We start from the raw sequence: 24,033 nt of genomic DNA, 5'->3' as shown, positions 1-24,033 counted from the left end.
ACAACTCATTCAGAAATTGAAATATGGCGATACTGGCCAAATAAAACTGATATATGATATTTAAGTTGCTCTTCATATTACATCAAATCAAGTTTTTTATGAGAGGATAAAATATAAAGAGATGGATTGCAATTTTATTAAGCAAAATATTGAATCGAAATGCATTTTTACTAGTTTTAACAGATATTTTCACAAAATCTTTTCGAGGTTCACAAATCTAATATATTTTTAACAAGTTTAAAGCATATACTTGAGATAAAATGTTGAGATACTTTCTGTAAATAGACTAAATTTACAGTAATTGTGTGCATAATTAGAAATATGATTATGTGATATGATTGAAATATAATTAGGCTATAATTAAAAAATTAATTTATTTTATTACCTAATATGTATTCTTATATGTAATAATACACTCTAATTGACTTGATATTCTCTCCTTCCCTCACCTTTTTTTCATCTCAGTTTTATCTATGTTTCAATCTGAATATTCACGGGTAAGTACAACAGCCAATTATTTTGCTACGCCTGCATGGCAAAATTTTGGAATGGTATAGTCGTCAGAAGCTGCACAACTATACAACAGGGCTAATCAGCAATTTTTTTCCTGATTAAACTTGAGAATTTTCACTTGGTCATCACATAACCGAACACGTTATGGATAGGAGCCGCATTCAGAACCATTCAACCATACACTTAGGGTAGAAACCTTTATCTGTTGCAACAACAGATATGCCCTGTAGTTCTTTCTGAACTTTACGCCTCTCATAGAACACTGAGCAAGCAAGCGAACTGCACTTTACTCCACTATCCATAAGCCAGTCCCCACCTCCACAATGTCGACATATCTGCAACACAATTAAGATCCTTGAGAAAATCCAATGTGAAAAAAATGAGTACAATCAGGAGAGAGAAAAATATTTCCTAACTAAACAAAAAAAAAAAAAGCAATAAATGACCCCCTCACTAATTCAAAAGATTTAATAACTTCAATTTCCCCATTAAATAAGTATAGTAATCTACTCCCAAATTTGCCCAAATTCTTGGTACACTTTCTAAAGCTAGTGAATACACAGGAAAATCCTGCTACCATAAAATACATGCCTTAGGAGTTAGGACATGTACAGCCACCAGTCACCACATCGGGAAATTATAGCTATTTTTGACACCTAAGAAGACGGACGTATAAAACCATAATACTCACAGCAGCAAGGTGTTGCATCTCCCTCTCCAATTTCGATGTCCTTACAATTACGGCTGTTGCAGCAGCAGTTTCCTCCTGCGAACATTTGTTGCACATATGTGTTGATGTGTGGACCAACTCTCCGCATAGCACACAATGTTTTGAAAGATAGTAAAAATCAATTCTAGTCCGTTGTGGATTTGAGACATATGGCGTGCGCTTAGCAAAAGTATCCCTTCCTGGGCGGGGCATCTCTGAAAACCAGAGGTTTAAGTCAGCACCAATAAGTCCAAATACTCGCTGCAATGCTGGGATTATCTGTTTGTTTATGTAATACATATCATTTAATCTGTAAGGAGAATCAACTGCCATAAGTTCCAATGGGTCCACAACCATATCAACCAGGCGGGCACCTGGTTCCCCATGGATCACAACATAGGGCACTCGCTCTGCATAGCACGGTTCAGCCCGGGGATCTGCTCTCATTGCTTTAGTAGCCACGATTGCTGCTGGAGGAAGTGATGAAGAAGCCCTTGTACTGTAAGTGCCCAAGCGAACCTCTTTTGCAAAAACAAAATCTTGAAGAGATACTCTGCCAGATAGAATCCGTGTCCATTGACGCTGCAAATATCCTTTAATCTGCAAGTAAACATGAAGCTTTCACTTAGTAAAAAATATCTAAATTTCATAGAAGAGACTATAGTAGGAAAAAATATAGGAAGCCCTTATTCATCATTTATGGTTTAAAAAAAAAAGACTCGTAAACACACACAGAGGGCACATCAAAAGTTCAGACATGAATCTTGGTTTAGGCTTTATAGTACTTGATAAAGAAACAAGTATAGATGTTTCCACCTCAGATATGTCCTGATGTTCAAAAAAGAGTCTCAATGACTGCTCCATCATTTTGGCGACAGCCCCACATGTATCTCTGCGAACAGTCTCAATACCTTTGGCATCAAAGACAGGCTCAATCTGGTCAACCCTCTCATAGCTGTAACCAACATAACGTTTCTTAGTAAGAAGGAAACATGGATGATAGACTTTCTCCATTTTTAATGTCACTGGATATGGATTCACGGCAGTTACAGCAGAAGAAATCTCATGCCCAATTTGAAAAGATTCTTTGACAGTGCGTCCCTTGAGGAGGACAAACATGCTGCATAAAACAAACCCCAAACAGGTGTCACTGCAAACTAATTGAGATATAATAGATTGAGAACCAAAAGGAGCACAACCTTCTTTGAGAGAAGTTGGACCCCACTACACAAACATGTGCATATTTGTGCGTACACAATTACACATGCACACGGCCATACTTGAATGTTGAAGAAAAAAGCTAGAACTAACACATGCGTATTTGTGCATACACATGCACAAGCCCATACTTGAATTTTGAAGAGAATTGCTAGTAACTAAGTTTAGTCTTACAATCACAAAGTTATAACCAATCTCTATGTATGAGGTTCAAGCTAACCTTTGAGGGGTGCAGTTCCAATAATCTAACACTATGGAATCGAGGATGCAACATTTGATAACAGCAAGATAGGATGCACCCAAAGGTACACCTCACATGTGTGCCTTACAAATTTATTCTGAATAGCATCACAAAAGATTTTTAATACCTAAGAACTAGAGTTGCACACCTGTCAGTATCACCATATATAACTTTGGCATTCCACTTATCATTTGCATTTACCAAAGCAATTGCCTTCTCCAGTGTGCTCCGGCCACATTGAACAATACTGTCAGCAAGCTCCGCACAAGGCATGCGACCACTAAATCCAGCAGCTGTATAACCATAGGTTACATTTGCTATCAACTTCAAAGCAAGTTGTCTTGCATTAAATATCTGAAAGAATAAGAAAGTTCATTTAAATATCCAAGTCTGTGCATAATTAACTATCACCAAGGCAGGGCCATCCACGTTAATTCATATATCAAATATATTGCACTATGTCCTGGAGCCACAGATAATATGCCTATACAAAGATGCATTAAAAATATGTTATCTTGCCTCCTGCAAGAGTATGTGCATTTAATTCCAGAGATAAAATCAGACATGGAAGTCTATGGAAGATAATATGGAAAACAAAAACGATACGTTAGATATTATGCACCAAAAGAGTGCAACTTTCAGCTCATTCTAATTCTTAAACAAAATAAAATTTTCAAAGGAAAGAAGTAAATCCATCTAAATCAAGCAGAAATTATTCTAACACCTCTACCTATATATATATTGAATGATCAGTTTGAGTATTATTATAGAGCAGCCATACCCTGTGAAGAACTTGCTGTGAGGGAGCCAACTTCTTCATGGCTTGTTTCACCATTATTCTAGTTGACAATATTTCCTCCAATAACCGGGGCAGTATGCCTTTACGAACCTGCAAATGCAAAGAATTGATATGACTTCCTTTCCTTGTCTCCCCTTCTTATTCAGCCAAGTAGAGGCATGACTCACATAAATTTTTGAGTTGGATACAATAAGATTTTTGGAGAATTAAAAATAAGAACACCACCTCCAATGCAAAGAAGTGATAAAACAAAATTTACAATGGCAAATAACTGTAGAAAACCACTTCTAGCATTTATGTTTCACCAGAGCATCTCAATTCAATCATACATTTAGTGGCACAAATCTCTTTTTCTGATGAGAAATAAATTGATCCAATAAGGAAAACATGACAACTACTTGTACCTAAGCTTAGGTTACATCACTTCTGAGCGACAAAGATGAAGCTACTACCATGCCCACAGAGATTAAGAGTAGGTTATGAACAACAACACACCCCCCCCCCCCCCAAAAAAAAAAAAAAAATTGTATGTTTTCTTGCCAGCGTATTCATAAGGTTATGGACCCAACTTAGCAGAATTCATAAACGTTAATTTCAGCTATAGTCACTCAAATTAGCACAGTAGCACTTGACTTCAGCATGAAAACTAAACCTCAATTTGTTGCACAAAGGAAGTCCAAATTTTGTTTCAATAAAGCCATTGGGGGGCATATTCTAGTGAGTAGCAGCCAAAAATGTGAAGTGGCCAGTTATTGGAAATCTATGCAATGGCCCTAACTGATTGACCAATTTTAACTTTAAATGATGGAACTTTTGCATCTCTAGCTCAGCTAAAATAAACTCTCATGGATACCACATCAAACTCCAGTCAAGTTTCTGAGTGGACTCAATATGGTTCAATAACATAAAGAAAGAGCTTTTGATGACATTTCCACAAGGAATAGAACTTTTGTTACTGAACTAAAATTAAGAGTAAGTTGAGTGAATTAATTTAGACCAACTGACAATACAAGTCAAACATAATACGATAAAGAAGATGATCAATAGCATACTTGTTGTTACTGAACTAAAAGAAGAGGATGAATGGAAGGTCATAAACAATTTCTTTGAAAAGGAAATAAAAGAAAAAAGCTATTGAGAAATAGGAAAGAGTTCTACTCTTATACAAGACAAAAAAAAATGGTATGGAAACAATTCAGTCTGCAATCTCTTCCATTAAGCTTTATCAACAATAATAATTTTGTTTAGAGAACATTCCACAGAAAGCATGTTAGAAAAACATGCTATGCATGTGTCATGCTAGTAAAAAAATAATTTTATGATAGAAACAAAGGGAAGTGAATTACCTTCGAAGGAACATACATAACACCATTTGGAGTAAGCAGGAATTTCTGTTTCAAATCCCTTAGATCATGTGGATCTGGTGAATACGAACAAACCCCTAGTGTATTTTCCTTCAAACGTGTAACATTCCCAAGACACGTGCAAAAGCAAAGGTTGTATGCGATTATCATTGATGGATAAAGAGACTGGAAATCCAAGACAACAACTGGATCACCATAGAAGCCAGATTCTGGCTCCATCACTAAAGGTAAGCACTCCATTGCAGGTTGAGAAGCAACCTATATAATCCAGATAGAGTCAATAGACAAACATTTATAACTCAGCACGGTTCAAAAAGAAGAAAAACTAGAAATATTATTCCATGCTTCAGATTATGCAAGGGAAAAAATTGAGGAGCATTACAGAAAGGTAAGGAGATACATGTTTAGCCACCCTCAATTAACAGAGGTTCATTAGGAGAATGTCAAATTTACTGTAAATGAATCTATAAATTTGTCGATTCAAACGAAACTTGAAGTACCAATATACAAGATGACACTTTTTCAGAAAAAAATTTTATTCAGAAAATATCTCATCAAGTAACATACAGTAAAAATTAGGAGTCCATTACAATAACCTGTTGATTCCCAGGAGAAATGGCAAGATAGTTCTGTGTATGTGCTAATCTGAGAAACATAGATTCAACGCGATACTGTGAACCTCGTGAGAGAACAGAAAAAAAGTCAATTCCAAATACACGAGCAAGCTCCGAAGTTCGATTTACCTGCAAAACCACTCAAACCAAGATCAAGATCATACTACCAGCCAAACAATATTTTAAGAAGACTTCTTTTCTCTCTTTTTTATTCTGGGGGGGGGGGGGGGGGGGGGCACAAAAAGTTCCTAGATAGCAGATGTACTTTGATTGAGTGTGCAACTATTTCAAGATAAAACACACTTTTAAGACGGGAAAAAGAAAAGAGGATAGAACCTTAGAAATTTCAACATTTAATAAGAATACAACATATACCATTTGGACTCATGAGTGCTGAATAAACAAGAGGTCATTGGAAATGCCCTAATTCATTCAATCAATTCCTAGAACTGCCCAATGCTAAAAATGAGTAGAGGAGAGAATGAGTGGTGATCTACCCCAAGCAAAACTGAACTTTTTTCTTAACACAATGAAAAAGCTGACTTAACTAATCTAAAGCCAATATATCACTCATAACATATTATGCAATTTACAGCGAGCAGGAGGGGGAGGAAGAAGAGCTTAGTGAATCTGAAAATGAAAATATATAAACATTAAATTTCAAACTTTTAATGTCCTACCATATCGAGTTGATTCATTATTTCAAGGTTCAATCTCGCTCTCTGTATCACATACTCGATACATCTATACCTTGCTCGTCCAGGTCCACTAGAAAACCATCTTGTCAATACTCTATATGGAATTAATGGAATTTTTCTCCTCAAGACAGCTTCACCAACAGCTTCAACTGTATACATGTTCAGCTTAACTTCAGCACGCGTCAGTCTCCATATGTTAAGGACCACTCTACCACCAACATGGACACCACTAGCGTGAGTTCGGCCCCATTCATCCTCAATAACTGCTTGGTCTACCAAACCAGAATCTGCAAATAAAGATTCATGCAGCACAGCATCCAGCATTTCATCATCAGCACTTTCTGTTTCTCTGGTTCCTATGTTGGCTTCTGATGGTGTGCGAGAAATGTTATTAAGTAAGCCCATACCAAGATGCGCAGCCCTCTCTGCCAAAAAACCAAGAGAACCACCTTGAATATCCCAACCCATTAAAATATCCGGATCAAATAAACCTATAGTCCTTATAAAATGCCTAAGCAAATGCTTCTCCTCGGAGAAATAAAGCACCTTATTTACAGATATTCCATCAGAACTCCTGTCAAAAATATTAACATAGTAAGAAGGCAACATTTATTTACTGTTTAAAAGATATGCCACATGTCATAAACCAGAAACTAGGACAGATCAAATTTATGGAGTTAGAAGATAGATTCTCTCTAAAGCAGCAAAGTGAAGATAAAAAAACCTAATATACAGTCCAGATTGAAGTGGGGCCACCTTAAAAGACCTAAGCCAACAATTTTTTGACTAAGTACCCTCAAGCCAAAAAAGAAATGGATATGTTATATGGTTCCTCTTATTCAACCATTAGAAACATCCTTCATAATTTAAAGCTTCTTTTTTACTTCTTCCTTGTGAAATCCCAAACTTAAACAGGAGTAGAGCATATGGTATGGCTTAATTTCACACATTCCATTCTGTTCCTTAACAAAGGCCAACCAATTTATTGGAGATGCAAATTCAGAAAAAATGTAAAAAACCAACCTAGCATGAAGAGTATAAATAATATCAACATGTGATTCATACTGTTTTTACCTGTTGTAAGATTCCCTATTACTATGCAAAAGAACGCAAACTTCAATAGCAGAATCATTATCACTTTGGAAAGCAAGAGCAACAACACTGATGGCATCGAACCCAGGATCTGGCCTAAGATCTCCCCTAGTTTCAGCTTGAACCTGTCAGCAGGTGTTACATTTCAATCAACAATTATTAACAACTTGACAGTGTGATAGATTCCATCAAGGCTTGTGTTGCTAACTAAAAGTTTATCTCCAAAAAGCCAAAGGTTGATGGAATGTGAATGTTAATAATAGCATAAAGAATCATGTGTGGTGGATGCTGCATCTGCTGTTACCTCTATACTTAATAAGGTTAGTTGCTGCCCAGCACCAATGCTAGCAGGATCACGAAAGCCAATTTGACTGAGGGGAGTAGGATTTGATCTCTCACATGGGCCTGAAATTTGAGATAAATCTAGAGAGCAGTCCACGCCAGCATTCTTTTTTGCATTATTTTCTTCACTGTGCAGAGGTTTTTGAAGGTGAAATTCTGAATTAACATTTTGATGTATTTCTTTTTGCGCTTGATCTCGTATAGGCATTAAATTAGATGTAGAGTCCAATTCCATAGGGACCTTATTACCATAAACAGGTGAAGAGCCTTTTGAACCTATCTCAGAAGGGCCTACAAAAATTAGCTTAATGTTAATAGATCCTTAAATTTGTGGGTCCTATTTAAAAAAATTTCTATACTATACCTTTAACGGACAAAGTATTTGTTGACCATGCATTGGTTTCTCCAGAAGAACCTGCCAATGACAACAAAAACTTTTAGATGTGAAATCCAAGTCATTTGAAACTTTGGCCAGCAAATTCTAGTTCATACCTTCATGATTGCATGTTAACCATCTATACACACAATCCACAGAAGGTGGTGAATAGACAGGTGTCAAAAGATACAAGACTGAGCCATCATTTTGATAGTGAGTTGGAACACCCAAGGCAGATTCTTGCGCTATATTTGGGTCAACATTGGGAAAGGACTCGTGCTGCACTACTTTCTCCTCTTGAAAATCCCCTTCAAAAAATGGGAGAAGTTCATCCAACGTATTTCCTATAAGTTTGGGGGGCAGTAGTGAATTGGTTAGTTGTAACTTCTAAGTTCTAACAGGCCCCTACAGAAAAGGAGCAGTCATATCCGCCAAAGAAGGGGGGAGGGAAGACTAAATATGATAAATGAAAAGGAAATTACAACCTGAAGTTCCAAGATTGCTGTCCTTAATGAGTAGAGAAGTGTGATAAGATAGAGCAGGCACAAATGATGTATTTTCGGATGCTGCATCTTTCCAGTCCACAACTGGTGGTTTCTTGTTCAGGGTCATGCCGATTAAGCTTCCAGGTTCTCCATCAAATATGGAGCTGCCATGTACAGAGAAACCAAAACTTCCTACATGTTTAGAAGAACAAGAATTCTTATTCTGCGGAACAGGGGTGTCAGCTGACATATACACGCCCATAGGATTTGGGTTAGGAATTTCACATATTCTGCCTTTATGGCAACATTTACACTCATAATCATCTCTTGGAAATATCTCCTGCTCAGTAAGAGAAGCCGTCAAACTGAATGAAAGAGCTGCTTCCTTTTTATCCAACCTCTTACCAACCAAATTAACATCTTTACACGATAAATTGTTAGATGATAAATCAGACTTGGAATTATAAAGATTTGAAGTTAGGGCTTCTTTAAAGATCACATCTTCCTGGTCCAACTCTTTTGCATTATTAGTTTCACAATGGCCCATGGAAGTTGCAGAATTTTGCCTGTCGGACTTACAGGGGCATTGTAATTCTTTATTTCTTTTATTCACTGGAGAAGGATGCTCACTAACTTGCAAAGCGCTATGCCTTGCTGCAGAGGGTACAGCCATGAATGAGGGACAACTAGGAGGAACAGACTTAAAGTCATGTATCTCTGATAACACTGTTTGTTTGTCAGTAATTGAAGGCCTAAATTTGGTAAAGCCATGAGGATTTTTGTCACATTCATCGTCACGTAATGCAAGTATGTCCAATTTATTTGGCAAGAGAACATTAACTTGTTCATACTCTCCCCCTGAATGTTTAACCTCAATATTGCCACAATCCTGCTGAGCAATTCGGTGGCATCGCTTTATTCTCATTAAGTCTCGTACTGAGCATCCAACTAGGTCACTTACTTCACAAACATCTGAGTTCAAATTTTTCAACAGAATATCGGAACGTTTTTCCCCCTCATTTCCAGCCATGGATGTAGTGACACAACTTTTACCTTGACCAATACAGGCATCAGCTATATTGGACCCAACAGCTTCTAAGTCATCATTCCCCTTTCGGGTCATGGAGAAAGGTAAAGAACCCCATAATGACTTCTTCCTTTTGCACTTAGTAGTGAAATTTGTGCCGGTTGTCTGACATCTTTTGGAATCATCTTTCATCCCTATCCTTGATAAATTTTCAGCAGTTCTGGAAGAAGATGAGACCAAACCATCCCCATGAGAAGTCTCTGACAAATTTTGATTTCGATTGCTGCAACCAATAGAATGAAAAGTTCTCTCCTTCAAACCCTCCAAATCAACTAAATTTTCAATAGAATCAAGAATGTCCTGACACTCTTTTTGGGACTCACTTTCATAATCCATATTAGCTTTCTCCAGCACCTCATCAATTGTTTTTGCAGGCAAAAGTGGAATTAGAATTGTCTCACGAATAAGTTCATCATCAGAGTTTATATCATCAGCAGCCTGAGAAGTGGCAAGCCACCTTAGAAGGTCCAAAGCTTCAGGATCTGCAGTCTGGAAACAAATGAATTTTATAACACCTGAAGCAGTCCTCTAATATGTGCAATAATGGAAGACAACAACTCATCATTTATGATAATAAGATAAGATCTTACAGAAAGAAAGGGAAAAAAAAATCTACAGTTAGAAAGGACATGCTAACAAGGAGAACCTTTGGATCCAATGTTCCAACTGTTTCAGTAGATTGTAGGTCACTGACAGACAAGAATTCTGGGCAAGCATCTTTCCTTTCTGCTGGAGTTGTGTCCAACTGATCTGCACATGGAGAACTCAACAGTGATGAAGACCCAATAGTATCTCTTTCTGCGGAACAGTTTAAAGGTTGTTCATGGGTATTATCAAAATTTATTTTTTCATGTTCACCCAAAATATCTTCATAGGCAGATGTTAATGACTGCTGACATTTTACAATGTTGCCGAATGAAGGTAGGCCTTCAGATTTACTATACAACTCTTTAAGTTTTCTCTCAAAATCAAGCTCATGTGACAGTGTTTTCAAAACATCCTCAGCAAGTGGTTTTCCAGGATCAGGTGGTATAGCTGCCTCATGCAACCCACTCCTTTCATATTCTTCCTGTATCAAAGGAAAGAAAATTTATCAAAGGAAAAGCCAGCTAATATAAAAATCAATCTATTGCATGTAAAAGGCCAATTTGACAGACAGCAGGCAAACCTCCCAAATAGGTATAAGTGATTGCACCATTTTTACATCTGAACCAGTTTGCGAGAGAGATGCATATGTTTTAAATTGCTGGTTTAGAATCTCTGCAAACCACAAATATTCAACAATTTGGCGATGAAATTATGAACAGAATAAGCTAAGGGGCATAATTATAAAGCAAAACAAACCATCTACAGTAGCATCTCCCTCAAGTTGACAGATGCTTTGGCGTTTAATTTGGTAAATGCCCTGATCTGATGACAGCTCAAATTCACTGGAAAACTGCCACATCCAATCACCTGGAATGGTAGAAGATATCCAAACTGGAGAATCGAAAGACTCACCACCACTCAAACCTGCCTAATGAAAATGATCCACTGCCTTACATACAATTTTTTAAAGAAGACAACCAGTATTAATTGATTCCAATATATCCCAGAAGCATATTGCAAGAAAAGACACATGGATAACCTGAAAATCAGCAGACATGCAAGTCGAATTTTCCATCTCCAGTCCATGTAGGATATTCCTGGTAAATGTTCTCATTGTATAAACATCAGGTACAGGATGACGGAACTTCATTTTTGATAAATGCACATGACCCATTCCATACAAGTTGTAGTCAATCTGCAAAGAAGAAAAGCTCAAACAATCTAAATAGGACACTCAAAAATGAGGAAATTCAACACAGTGATGTCTGAAAATCCCCCAAACAAGTAATTTCTCAGTATGAGATGAAAGTTTTACACAAAGTTACAAATACCCAAGCAAGAATTGAACTAAAGGAAGAAATTGCGTAACCTTGTCTTTGGTCAAACAGAATATACAAAGCTGTCTCACATAATACAGCAACAGTATTAATTACACCATCAAGTTGCCTTGTATTGATGTTTAGATGCTGAAAGCACATCAAAGGATTGGCCTAGTTGGAAAGTGGGTTTGCTCCCACGATATAGAACAACGTCTGAATCCACAAGCAAACATTTGCAAATCCCATAGTCCCAATGTAAATGGCTTGCTTTCGAGCCATAATTGTTAAGTGCATGCCCAAGCCGCAAGAAGCCCAAGCCACAAGAAGCTCAAGCCTCAGCGCCTTATAGTTAAAAGGCAGGCAACCTCACTGAGGCGAGTGCCTCAGACCAGGCACAGACACACCTAAGGCATGGTATAATGGTATAGGTTTTAATGATTTCTGCCTTTTAATGTTTGTCCTTCTTCTCTCTTTTTCAATTTATGTCTCATGACTCCTAGTATTTTCTCCAGTACTTAGATTTTCTAAAAAGGAAAATTACTATACTACAGCCTTCTACACCTCCATGATTGGAAACTTCTTTAAGCATCTTTTTTTCTCCTTTAACTTTGCTATGATTTTGTTGAGTTGTGACTTCCCCACCTGTTATGATTTTGTGTCCGGTTGTCTGCCTTTGCTTAGATTAAGGAGATAATATCTGTAGCATGGCATATAGTGCTGGTATTAAAAACGAGTGGAACACCCACAAATGCGAGTAGATAATAAACAATTAACAGACGTTTATGCTTTGAGGATGATGAAGGAGTATGACATGAAGAGAAGTTTGATGAAGAAGAAAATTATGATACTTTTGACAAAGATTGAAGAGTAATTATTTAAGAATATAGGATGATTGACGTTGATTTCTATAATAATTTAGTTTTGTTTATTTGGATTAAAAAAATATTTTTATTTTATATACTAGCAAATGTTTTGCAGATTAGTAACTTTGACAAGTTTTGTTACGAATTTAATTTTAATTTTTTATTACATTTTGTATTCTTTCACACCTCACCTCATTTAAGAGCACCTAGGCCCCAAGACCCCTTGTACTTAAGGCATCTCGCACCTTTAGTAACTATGGTTCACGTAGACTAGGAGGTTGGATATGGATATGGATACAATTCATCCTAACAACCGGACAAGATCAAGAAAAGAAGGGTCAATAAAGAAAGCCATGAAAGTGATCAAATGCCATCAGTACTGGAAAATGACCACCAAGGACATGATGATACAAGTAAACTATTGTATAAAATGACATCAACAATAATTAGTTTGCAACTCATGGATATCTAGTCTTATTCGTATGATAAAAAAACTTCATTTATTAACTCCAAATTATGTCCAAATTTACCAGAAATTGGAGAATGAAAGGAATATGAGATTCATGAGGCTGTAAGCTTTTATCAAGAACTGCCCCTCCCTGGAGAAGAAGACCAAAAAAAGTAGTGTTATGGTAAATAACTGCACAACAACATAAAATTGCAATGGAGTGAATGCCACCACAACCATGCATTACTGGCTGATTTAAGAATAGTACCAGAAGAAGATTGGCAGCACGAGAGACATCATGAGGATTATAGATAAGATTTTGTCAAGGTGTTCACTAATGTAAATCCAAGAACACTATAGAAATGAAAGAAAAGCAAGAAAACATAAAAGGAGATTTCCTATTTAATCGCTAAGTATTGCTATTATTAACAAGTCAGTCTCTGCATTTTTTAAAATTTATTAAAACATTATTATATTTTTTCTCCGTCAATGAAATAGTCCTTCCGTCTAAGCAAACATAAAAGGAGATTTATTATTTAGTACTGAGTATTGTCATTATTAACAAATCAATCCCTGCATTTTCAGAAACTTATTAAAACGTCATTATCTTTCCTTTCTGTTAACGAAATAGTCCTTCCGTCTATTTTTGCCGTTAAAAATATAACAAAAGACTAACCCACTTCTTCTCTTCTTCTTCTTCGAGGACGGAGAGAAACAATAAAGAGGAGGAGGAGGAGGTTGACAAAGAGAAACGATAAGGTCGTTTTAATAGATCTGAGAAAAAATAAGGACATTTTAATATATCTGAGAAAAGATAAGAACGCTTTAATAGATTTTTGAAAATGTAGGGATTCACTCGTTAATAATGATAATACTCAGGGACTAAATAAGATGTTTTATTTGAGTGCAAAATTGGATTTAAATTTTTTTTTCTCTCATTCTTCATCTGCTTTTAACGGAAAAGAGGATGGAAGGACTATTTCGTTGACGGAGAGAAAATATAAGATATTTTAATAGATTTCTCAAAATATAAGGATTGATTTGTTAATAATGGTAATACTGAGAGACTAAATAGTAAATCTCTCAAACATAAATTAAAAAAAATAAATAAAATTAGAAAAGAAAACATATGGATACAAGTTTATCTTGACAAACAACTCTTCTGATGAGTGGTAACCATAAAATTTCCTTGCTCGCACGAGACTGCAGCCATGCACATGTTGTCTTTTTGAACCAGCATTACCTTTAAGCTGTGAATTCAACTTAGCCATGAAAAAAAATGAAAAACATATAATGAAACTCGAAAGTAGAATGAACCGCACACACCTTCAAGGCTTTCTCAAGGGCAAGAGAAATTGCATTTGTGTAGGAGTCACCTGTGAGATTGAAGTTGAACAATCAAAGAGTGGGGAGGGGGAATCTATTTCAAGTATCACTTGTGCACTAATGATAAACCATACTTTTAACCTTTTTCCTAACATAACTGTACCTTCTTGATCTGGATGAAGTGGTATATCTGAACATGGGACATATAAATATGGAAAAGCCTACAACAGAAATATAGACAACTAGTGTTATGTAAAGAAAAGTAAAAGCAAGTAATCAAGAAAAGTGCCACCAATGCAAAACTAAACACTCAAGCCCATTACTATGAGGTATGAGCAATGTTTATTATCCATTCATTTTACATGGATCAAGGTCAGGCCCTGTAAATATATGGGGAAATTTTTAAGGGAAAATAACAAAGAAATCCTTGTGTTTTTGCACTTTGATTCACAAGAAGCTGTGGTTTAGCTTTTGTCAATCCAATACCTTGTGTTATGCTCCTTTAGCAAAGATAGTCCAAACCATCATGTACCACCAAATGGTACTGATGGGTCATTCAATACCCATGGTGACTTTACACTAAAAATAATAATGTTATTATGTATCAATGCCATATCAACATGGATTAACGGTGTTAGTCATTTTTTCTAAAAATGCTAATTGTGACAAACAAATGCAACAAATTGACAAAAATGAACAATAGTCACTTAGGGTCAAAGAGTGAACCATATTTCACTTTTTTGTATTTTTTCCCTATTTTGATCCACAAAATGCTTATTTTTACCAATTTCATACTCAAGCTCTGGAAAGGCCCTGATGGCTAATGGTGCATTTGAGAAAGCACAAATTGCACAGTTTTGCTACAAAATCGGAATGTGTCCCAAATTACACACAAATAGCAGCTGGAATCAACTAGGAATCCAAGTTGATATAATTACAAATAGAATTATAAGAGTACAACAGTAATCTTACCCTATGAACGTGCAAACAAGTCTTTTGACCAGCAGGCGTGGAGCCATAAATCCTTATAACAGGAACCTCGTTCACCTTCCCACCTTCAAAGTTCAAGAAATACATTAGACACTCGTTCACCTTCCAACTCATGCCTCAAATTTGTACACAGATAAAATGAAAACATCAAACTAATCAATAGCAAAACTGCAACTTTGAACTCCAATTAACAATTTGCTGCAACTAAACTAATGATGATGCAAAAGCAACATATCCCAAAAACTCAGATAGATTATCTAGTTCTTGCAATTGTAATTAGGGTTCCTTCGTACCTTGAAAGCTACTGTAACAGATATCGAAGTTAGGTATTGGTGGTGCCATGTAGTAATCTATTGATACAATTCGAACGCTGAAAATTTTCGAATTCTCCATTGATTTTTCACTCAATTTTATCAAGCATAAATACACATATCTTTAGTCGAGGGAAGAAAGGAATAGGAGAAACTTTGAATTGTAGAGTTGCACAGACTTGGGAGCCTTCATTTGGCGCCAGGTTTAGTTTTTGGTGGGTTTTATAGTGGCTTGGCTTCCCCCATACTCTTTACCGAAGGCCAGTATTCAGTTGAAATTAATTATTTAATTATTTAATTATTTAAAAAAATATAACTTATTTATCTGTGGCCAAAATACTAAATTAAGAAAAAAATATTATGTAATCTTAGAATTAACTTATCAAACAATCTATTTAATATCTAAAATTATAAAAATTATTAATATTTTATTAAAAAATTAATAATATATATTATTAATTACATTTTAAATTTTATTGATTATGATGATCTGAAATTTAAAAAATAGTGTTTATCACTGTTCTGTCCGCTTAGCTCCAAAAAAGCCCCCTTTTAGGAGAGTGTTTTTTCTTTGTATTCATTTTCTTCTGCCTGCTAACGACTCATTTTCTTCTGCCTGCTAACGACGCATAACTAACTGTCTCTTCACTTCACTTGTCCATGTCGTGTTGATTCGGACGTACGAGAATATCGAATTCCTACCCATACGTAACGGCCTCTGGTTCTCCCCGAACGTACATGCGGATGGACTCATAAAACAAATGGGTTGATCCCTTTCTAATGTCGAACTGAGCCTGAAGATAGGATTAAAGCTGAACTCGAATAAAATTTGTTTAATGGGCCGTATGGACTGAATCGGCCCGATTGAGGGAGACAACTGGAGCCCGGTCTTAAGGCTAGCCGGACCGGACCTGGTTCATGCGGGAGACTTGAAGGCCTCTAGATAATGGGCTATTGTCATAGGTGTGTCTCCAGCGGTCATCAGATTATATTATAAATTTTACTTTTATTTAATTTTTGTATTTTAATTTTTTTGATAAATAATAAATAATAAACAATATAATTAATTTATATTTAATTATTATTTTTTATAAATTCAAGCATTATATAATTTACAAATATAATTTAAGTGTTAATAAATTAATCTCAACTAATATAAAAATGTTAGTATATATTCGACCGATTAAATAATATAAAATAATTTAAACTATGTATTTTGAGTTTATTAAATTACAAGTTTCTATATTTAATTTTTTATTAATTATTTTTAAAATTATTAAAATATATTTAAATATATAATATTATGTTATAATTTATATTTATATATATCAATTTTTTTAAAAAAATAGACTAATTTGACATGATTTAGTAGTTAAAATAATATAATTTTGATTTAAATTTGAGTCTCTACTCCTTTATTGTTTTTAAATGTCTTGAAAATAAATTATATGTTATGTATTTTAACTTTATTAAATTGAAAAAACCGTTATTTTCATATGGAAATTTTTAGTTTCTCATAATAAAAGTACAGATTTAAAATATAAAATTTTAAAAATAAAAATACATATTTCTCAAAAAAAATAAAAATAAAAGTACATATATATATATATATATATATATTTAAATTTTAATACAATTAATTACATATAAAAATAATTTATTTAATAATATATATGTAAAATTATAAAAAAATAAATTTAATGTTGACGTTTTAAGAAATAAAAATTAAGTAATTAATATTTAAAAAACAAGAATTTAATACTAATTCATCCTTTTCATCGATTTGATATTCAAGAAGTAGCGCTTTCTGTTCAGATACTATAATACGACATGTCGTTTTATCCTTGAACAACGTTATTGTAAAGCTAAACGACAAGCGTATGGAATTACAATCCCCTGGAAATCTGCTGGAAGCCTTGATGGATGAATTTATCAATTTTAGCATTTCTATTCGAATTTCTAATAGCAGGCAGAATTCCTCCTGGATTATGGAAAGGGACAGAATTTTTCACAATTCAACGAGTTTTAATTTCTTTCTCGTTTTCAGATCGACCAAACAGCAAGAAGAAGAGGGTTTGCTACGTTCTGATCTGCCCATTATTTATGAATTTTATTACCTTAATCCTAGAACAGATTCTGATACAGCTACTTGAAGCTTTCTACATAAAAGTGCATTGATATTAAACAAGAACTGAAATTTTCCTGCGGAGAATTTTTAGATCGAAACACTATTGGGAATTCCCTTGCCAGTAAGTCCAACATCACTGCGAGGAAATAACAAAGTGTATGGCATCATAACTGGTCCAATGCGGTTCTTCAGTTCCTCATCTCTGTTCATCTCTATAATCTTCTCCTCAATTTTTTCCAGCCTCTTCCCAAATTCTTTAAAAGCCTCTATTGGTTTATCATCTGTTGTCCATTCAGGTGTGTCTCGCTGTCCAAGATAAACTTCGTCAGATGAATGCCTTGACAAGATTTCTATAAGGGAAATGCCAACAACAGTCTGCAGCTGCGCAGTGATTGTTTTCAAGAAAGCTTTATCTGGGTTCATTGTAAGCTCCTCATGTTCTGGAGTTCCTTTTTCAGGAATGAATCTACGGCTTATGCTTGGACGATTGGGAAGGTAGCCTCCATATGGGTATTGCCCAAAGTTGATTGCTGCATGTAAAGCAGATGCAATCCATATAATTATGGTGCAGGATTCTATCAGTTCTTCCCTTATCTGCATCTTAGGCCACCAGGGCTCCTCTTTCTTGTCGCCATGGCCTACCTCGCGAAGTTCCTTCCACCATGACTGGAGTTCAGGATCTTTAATTACCATGTCATCTGTCTTGTAGTAAAAGGAGCAGTAATCTTTCACCCATTCCCTGATTGATGACCATATCTCAAGCCCATCAACAGCATAAGGATAGTCTTTTACCAGTAAGCGTAGACCGTGTGGGGAATTAGGATCTTCAACTGCCATTCCTCTGAACACAACAAAGAGGTAACTTGTCAACGAAATGCAGTAGAAGGTTAATGACGCATTATTAAGGGAATGAAATTATTTTTACCTCTTCTTTAGATCCTCAGGAAGTGCTTGTTCTGTGAAATTCCAGCTTTTGTAAGCCATGGATGTCATTTCCATGGCATACTTACCAGGAAATACTGTAAACTCCAACAATCCACCAGCATTAATAAGTGTCTGTCTAGCAACTGCATTTATATTCATTGTGTCACGGAAGTGAGGGAGCAGAAGTTTGTATATCGGATGAAGCACACTTAGATGCCTATTCGTTGCAATCACAAATGGCTCAATTGCAGCATGGGTATGCAACCTGTGAAGAAAATAGGGAAAATTAGAACTAACCTTCATTGTTATCAATTAAATATATTTCTTCTAGTAGTCTTTTTGCTTGACAGATTTCATACCAATGGCTGATAAGTTGGTGAATGCCAGAGTCAATTACAGCCACATAAGCTTTAGCCAGTTGCCAAATAGAACCTTCAACACCATTTTCAGCTGGTATGCATACTTTGCTAATGGCTCCAAATTGATCTCCCTCAGGATTAGGCAGGCTTAATTCAATTGCTAGAGGCTTCAGAGTACCATCATCTTTCAAGAATAGTAGGGTTCTTGATGCATATGTCTTTGTGGAAGTAGTATTTATCCTCCTCAGGTATGGCATCACTGTATCATGGTGATCTAGTATGTATAATTTGTTGTTCTTGATCGCCTTCATCACCATTAACACAAAATGTTTTAGGTATATTTGTTTATGGTAGTTGATTGAATTCAACTAATCTGAATCATGAACATCCAATGATTTTGATCCTAAACGCGACTCAGTTGTCAGAGTAGCAAGTAGAGGAACATTACCTCATGTACAGTAAGTCCATCTAAGCTATTCTTAATGTGCTCTTCTGTTATTTTACTGTTTTGGTCGCCATATTTTTTGCTGTTTAGCTTGCTTTTCGGAGGGAAATCCTGCAGTAAAATTTAGTAGCAGAAATGTGCTAAATTAAAAGGCCAACATCCTCTCCTTGTAAATGTTGAAATTGGAAGGAAATAAAGAAGATCCATTATAAATTTCCCAAAATAAATTTTGTACAAGTCCAACTTCTTCGCAAACAATAAGGGAAAAGAACTTCGATGTACCTCGAGGCGACGAATGATGACAGGGTTTACACCAGCCAGCATTTCTCTGCAAAATTCTTCATCAGTCCTCCAAGCAGTCTTACTCTCTGCTTGTTAGAAGTTAGACCATGACAATTGAATGACAGGAGAATTAAGTTCAGGATAATGTATTCTGAAAAATGTCAGTTGTAGCTTCAGATTAGAGATAATCATACCTTGAATTACTTGCGGCACTGGAAATTTGAAAAGCCTTTCTCCATCAGTTCGGAAAATTTCCTTAAGCATCTCCAGTGGAATGTTTTGCCTTATATTTTCTAGCCAGGGGCCATCAGGGAGCTGAATCCCTCCCTCGTAGAGCTTTAGTACATCATCAAAAGAGTCGAATTCATTTGGGGTGCTGTCAAATAGGGCCTCTAGTTCAGGTTTAATAAACTGAGCTATGGATTTCAGTGCATAAGCAAGGAAATCAGCCATCTTCAAGTGACCAAATCGTTCATCTCTTGGAACATATATGTTCAAGCTCATGAGAAGCGGCAACCTGCTTTCATATTTGGGATCTGCATACAAAAGAACAGAAAACAGTATCAAGATCTCATCTTCGATGAGAATATATAAATTAGTTAGGAGTAATTCACAGCAGACAAAGCACCTGATTTTGCTGGTGGTCTGCCAGTTCTTCCTCTGCGAGGATAAGGGTACTCTGCAGACCCTCCAAGAATTGGTCGCACATACTTTGGACCCTTATCAGGGTCTGCCAATTCATTATAGTAAGCATAATCATAGACACGATCCCATTCCTGAAGCTCTCCTTTTCCATCTCCTCTCAAGTTCACCAGCTCTTCCTCCCTGTATTTGCGCAGTGGCATTGGCGTCTCTTGTGGGAGGTATGTCTATACAATCACAAAAAACCCATCATCAGCTCATCAAGCTTCGGTCATAACCAAGCTAAGTTACTACTATCATCAAAATCTAATGATGGTCGCTTACCTTATTTGCAAAGAAAATTCGATCTTTCTTATATCGTTTGGCAGGATAAACCCATGAGTTGCAGACAAAGTGAATTCGACCTTGGCAAGGAACATCTTCTAGAGTGAGAGTTTTCAGGTAAAATTCACTGTGATGATTGTTTCTGATGATGAATGCCCCAGGAACTCCAATCTCATCATCCCAATCAAAGGTAACTTTGAATGCTATGTCTCCAGGTGTTAATGGAGCTATTGTAGTAATCCAATCTTCCAAATATGCAGGCTTTCCTACTTTTTCCCGCATGCCATTCTCTACAAAGGCATGCAAATATCAAAATTAGAGGGATGGTGATGTCGCCCACTGCTGATACATATGCACTTCTATTCATTTGAATTCTATTATTTAATCCCGGGATTCACATATCTTAAGCTCTAATGCATAGAAATTTTAAAATACAATCGATAATTAATCTGCAGGTCGTGAAAAATGCTATCAACGGGAAGTTAAAAAATAATATATATATATATATCTTTTGATTTTCTTTTTATTGGTCAAATGCATATTTACAAACATTTATTTTAGCATTTTTACTTATTAATGTACAACTTTAATAGTAATTTATTAATTAAACTTTAAAAATAATACTTTTAGACTTTAAGACTATATTATTTTTAAACTTTTAATCTTTAAAAGAATTACTTTTAAATTTAAAAATTTGAAAAAAAATATTTTTAAATTTAATTTTAAAATCATAAATTTAATTAAATTGTGTTTAAAAATAATATTTTTTAAAAAATTAAGTGTTTATTGTATATTGAGGTGTTTAATAAAAAAAATGGTAAATTAAAGATGTGTAGGTATCCATTTAACTTTTTTTTTTATTTAATGGTAATTAATCTTGAAAATAGAGTTTCCTAGCCTAGAAAATTTTAAATAAATAAATAGAAACAGTTTCTGGCATTGACACTTGTTGAGGTTAATGTGGAGCTGGTGGACCACATCTGACATTCTTAATGCTTTTTCGATTCCCTATGGCTATTCCCATTAGTACAAAGAGAAAGTCTTAATACCATACGACTGTGACTTTGCGTTGTCACAGCCTCAATTCCTACCATAGGTTCCAACAGATTATGATGATTTCAAGTGGGTCCTCCCACTCCTATTTCATTGTCTGCGGGTAACAGTGAGGCTGCTAGGAATTATGAATCACTTTTTCACTACAGGTCTTGTCTCAAAAGAAAAAGTGGAATTGTTCATCAGGAGAAAGTGGAAGGAAGAGGATAACCAGAATGTATCAAAAAATAGAAAAGAATAATCAAAACCATGAAACCACAACCCCAGATCACGAAAATGAACAAATTTTGGTTTTCTCTATTTTTCTCTTTAAATTAAAAAAAAAAAAAAACTTTTTCTTTTTTCTTTTTCTTTTCTTCAATACCAAGCAAGACTTAGCTTGATTTCTCACACCTAGTAAATTGTAGCCAAGTTTCATCGATCATATCAAGGAACTAATGAATCATCAGAAAAGAAAATAATCCAAGAGTGGATATCAGAGTATAGTTGTGGAAACTTGATTTCAATCCAGATTATACCTGCCCTGAATTTCTTCCTCTCAACTTGGAAGCAGAAGGCATAGAAAAGAAAGGAAGAAATAAACTCACCAGCAGCCGCAGGCTCGTCACTGCAGTTAACAGAACTAATAAGTTGCAGAGAGACTCCATGGCCAAGCAACTCATGAAGACGATCGAGAACCGAAGCATGGACGTCATTGAAGTCCAAAACATTCTTTTTCATCAAAACAACAGAGCCTTTGATCTTCTTACACTCACCATCGCCACTCACACATTTCATCTTCTTATTACCATCAGTGCTACTGTCACCAGTAATGGCATCCACTACGTTCTGAAACATGATACCCCTTTTTGCTTCAGACTCTAACAACAGGGTAGTGGGTATTGTGAATTTTTAATTGGGGTTTTGATGGAAATGGCATAGGAGCTATGAGTGGTATTTATAGAGAAAAAATATAAGAAAATTGATGGATTATAATGTAAAAACTAACAGTTTTGTGGGTTTGACTCGGAATATTTTAGTTGATCAAATTGGACAGCTTCCATTTCATTTTCTTATAATGGTTTACTATTTTAGCCATGGTACTTCAAAAATAAAATAGTATAATATGGATATTTTTTTTTTAATAAAAAATTTTAAATTTAAATTTTTGTTTTTGACATATAAGTATTCGGTCGATTCAATTTAAAATTAAATCAAATTAAATAAATTAAAAATTAAAATTTTAATATTTATAAAAATCAAATCGAATTAATTTTAATTAAAAAATAAATCCAACGGAGTAAATATGATTTAGTTAGATTTAAATTTTTAATAAATTTTTATTTTTTATAAATTTTTATTTTTTATATTTTATTTTTAATATTTTAAAATTTAATTAAAATATTTTAATTTTAATATAATTTAATTTCTGTATATTTTAATCAATTTTTTTAATTTAAACGAATCGCAACGATCCTATTTTGGCCATGTTATATGAGTTTGAACTCCACCTTCCCTTCTCTGTGGCGCATCCACACGTACCTTTGATATTTTGGTGAGACTTGAGAGCACTGCTTTCGGTGCTTTGCCTTTCATCGATTTGTGTATTATCCTCAAGAAAAAACTTGTTTTCTTAAATTATTGGTAATTTTTTAAATTATATTTTCAATTTTTTAAACCGTTGTAAAATAGTAATTTATTTATTATTTTTAATATATTTATATTTATTGTAATTAAAAAAATAAATAACATTAAATTTTTATATTTTTATTTGATGACTAAATAAGGACAATATAACTTTAATAATCCCTTATACCTTTACTTGATGATAAAATAAATTTAATATAATATAATTTAATTGGATTTATTTTTAAATTAAAAATTATGGTCTCATTTGATTACAATATTAAGATACTAAACTTTAATTTACTTTAAAAAACTATGAAAAAACCTAATTATAAGAATCTATATTTAGTTTAGCAGCTAATCAAATTAATTTTAATTTAAAAATAATAAATCTTAATGACAAAAACTCTAAATTAGACTTTTCAAAATGTTTTTTTTTATATATATCTAGTTATTTTTAGAGAATAGTAGTGAATTCTACGAAAAACTATTTCCCCAAAATAAATTATTCAAACCAAACGAAAAGAGATAATCAATAGCAGCTTTTGGATAAGTTCATTTTTGGAAATTATTTGTTCATTTTTCGTCGAACGCATTTGGCATGGTGTTTGAACTTTATTTATTTATATTTTAACAGATATTAATTTAAATTTAAATATAAAGTGAAATTTGAAGCCATTCAAAAACTTAGAGATCTAATTAATAAAAAAATAAAATAAAAATTAATATATTCAAGATATGAACATTACAATTTTAATGGCAATGCACATGATTGTATAAAAGAAGACTTTTAAAAAAAAATTATAAGAGGAATAGAAAATTAAAAGAGTTAAACCTAAATTTTTTATATTTTTTATTTGAAATAAAAATTTTATAAAAATTTAATTT

At 34.4% G+C, this 24,033-nt stretch overlaps 2 protein-coding genes across 11 annotated transcripts; both read right to left on the bottom strand.

The window, feature by feature from the left end:
* Positions 1-360: 360 nt before the first annotated feature.
* LOC110622919 (DNA polymerase zeta catalytic subunit) lies at positions 361-15,592 on the bottom strand. 10 transcript variants are annotated; one of them, XM_021767654.2, is made up of 25 exons: positions 15,366-15,591; positions 15,055-15,137; positions 14,246-14,303; positions 14,083-14,132; positions 13,894-14,006; positions 13,025-13,067; positions 12,839-12,907; positions 11,166-11,321; positions 10,883-11,054; positions 10,707-10,798; positions 10,397-10,607; positions 10,185-10,288; positions 8,452-10,027; positions 8,083-8,310; positions 7,955-8,005; positions 7,553-7,881; positions 7,231-7,373; positions 6,139-6,730; positions 5,441-5,587; positions 4,827-5,102; positions 3,463-3,570; positions 2,809-3,035; positions 2,039-2,342; positions 1,205-1,822; positions 361-848 (listed from the first exon to the last, which is right to left on the bottom strand). In XM_021767654.2, the coding sequence occupies exons 1-25, from the start codon at positions 15,463-15,465 to the stop codon at positions 675-677; spliced, it is 6,024 nt and encodes a 2,007-aa protein (XP_021623346.1). In that variant the 5' UTR covers positions 15,466-15,591; the 3' UTR covers positions 361-674. The 10 variants fall into 10 exon arrangements, 9 of the variants coding, with proteins under 9 accessions (XP_021623346.1, XP_043816276.1, XP_043816277.1 ...); XM_043960341.1 differs by having other exon boundaries at positions 10,436-10,607; XM_043960342.1 differs by having other exon boundaries at positions 10,478-10,607.
* A 1,865-nt stretch (positions 15,593-17,457) lies between these two features.
* LOC110623462 (probable linoleate 9S-lipoxygenase 5) lies at positions 17,458-22,467 on the bottom strand. The gene is made up of 9 exons (XM_021768420.2): positions 22,128-22,467; positions 20,488-20,777; positions 20,150-20,390; positions 19,716-20,057; positions 19,522-19,607; positions 19,243-19,350; positions 18,795-19,099; positions 18,437-18,700; positions 17,458-18,352 (listed from the first exon to the last, which is right to left on the bottom strand). The coding sequence occupies exons 1-9, from the start codon at positions 22,375-22,377 to the stop codon at positions 17,599-17,601; spliced, it is 2,640 nt and encodes an 879-aa protein (XP_021624112.1). The 5' UTR covers positions 22,378-22,467; the 3' UTR covers positions 17,458-17,598.
* Positions 22,468-24,033: the final 1,566 nt, after the last annotated feature.

Source organism: Manihot esculenta, chromosome 9 (genome assembly GCF_001659605.2).
Source record: "Manihot esculenta cultivar AM560-2 chromosome 9, M.esculenta_v8, whole genome shotgun sequence".
NCBI classification, from domain to species: domain Eukaryota; kingdom Viridiplantae; phylum Streptophyta; class Magnoliopsida; order Malpighiales; family Euphorbiaceae; genus Manihot; species Manihot esculenta.
This window is presented reverse-complemented; position numbering and strand designations above follow the sequence as displayed.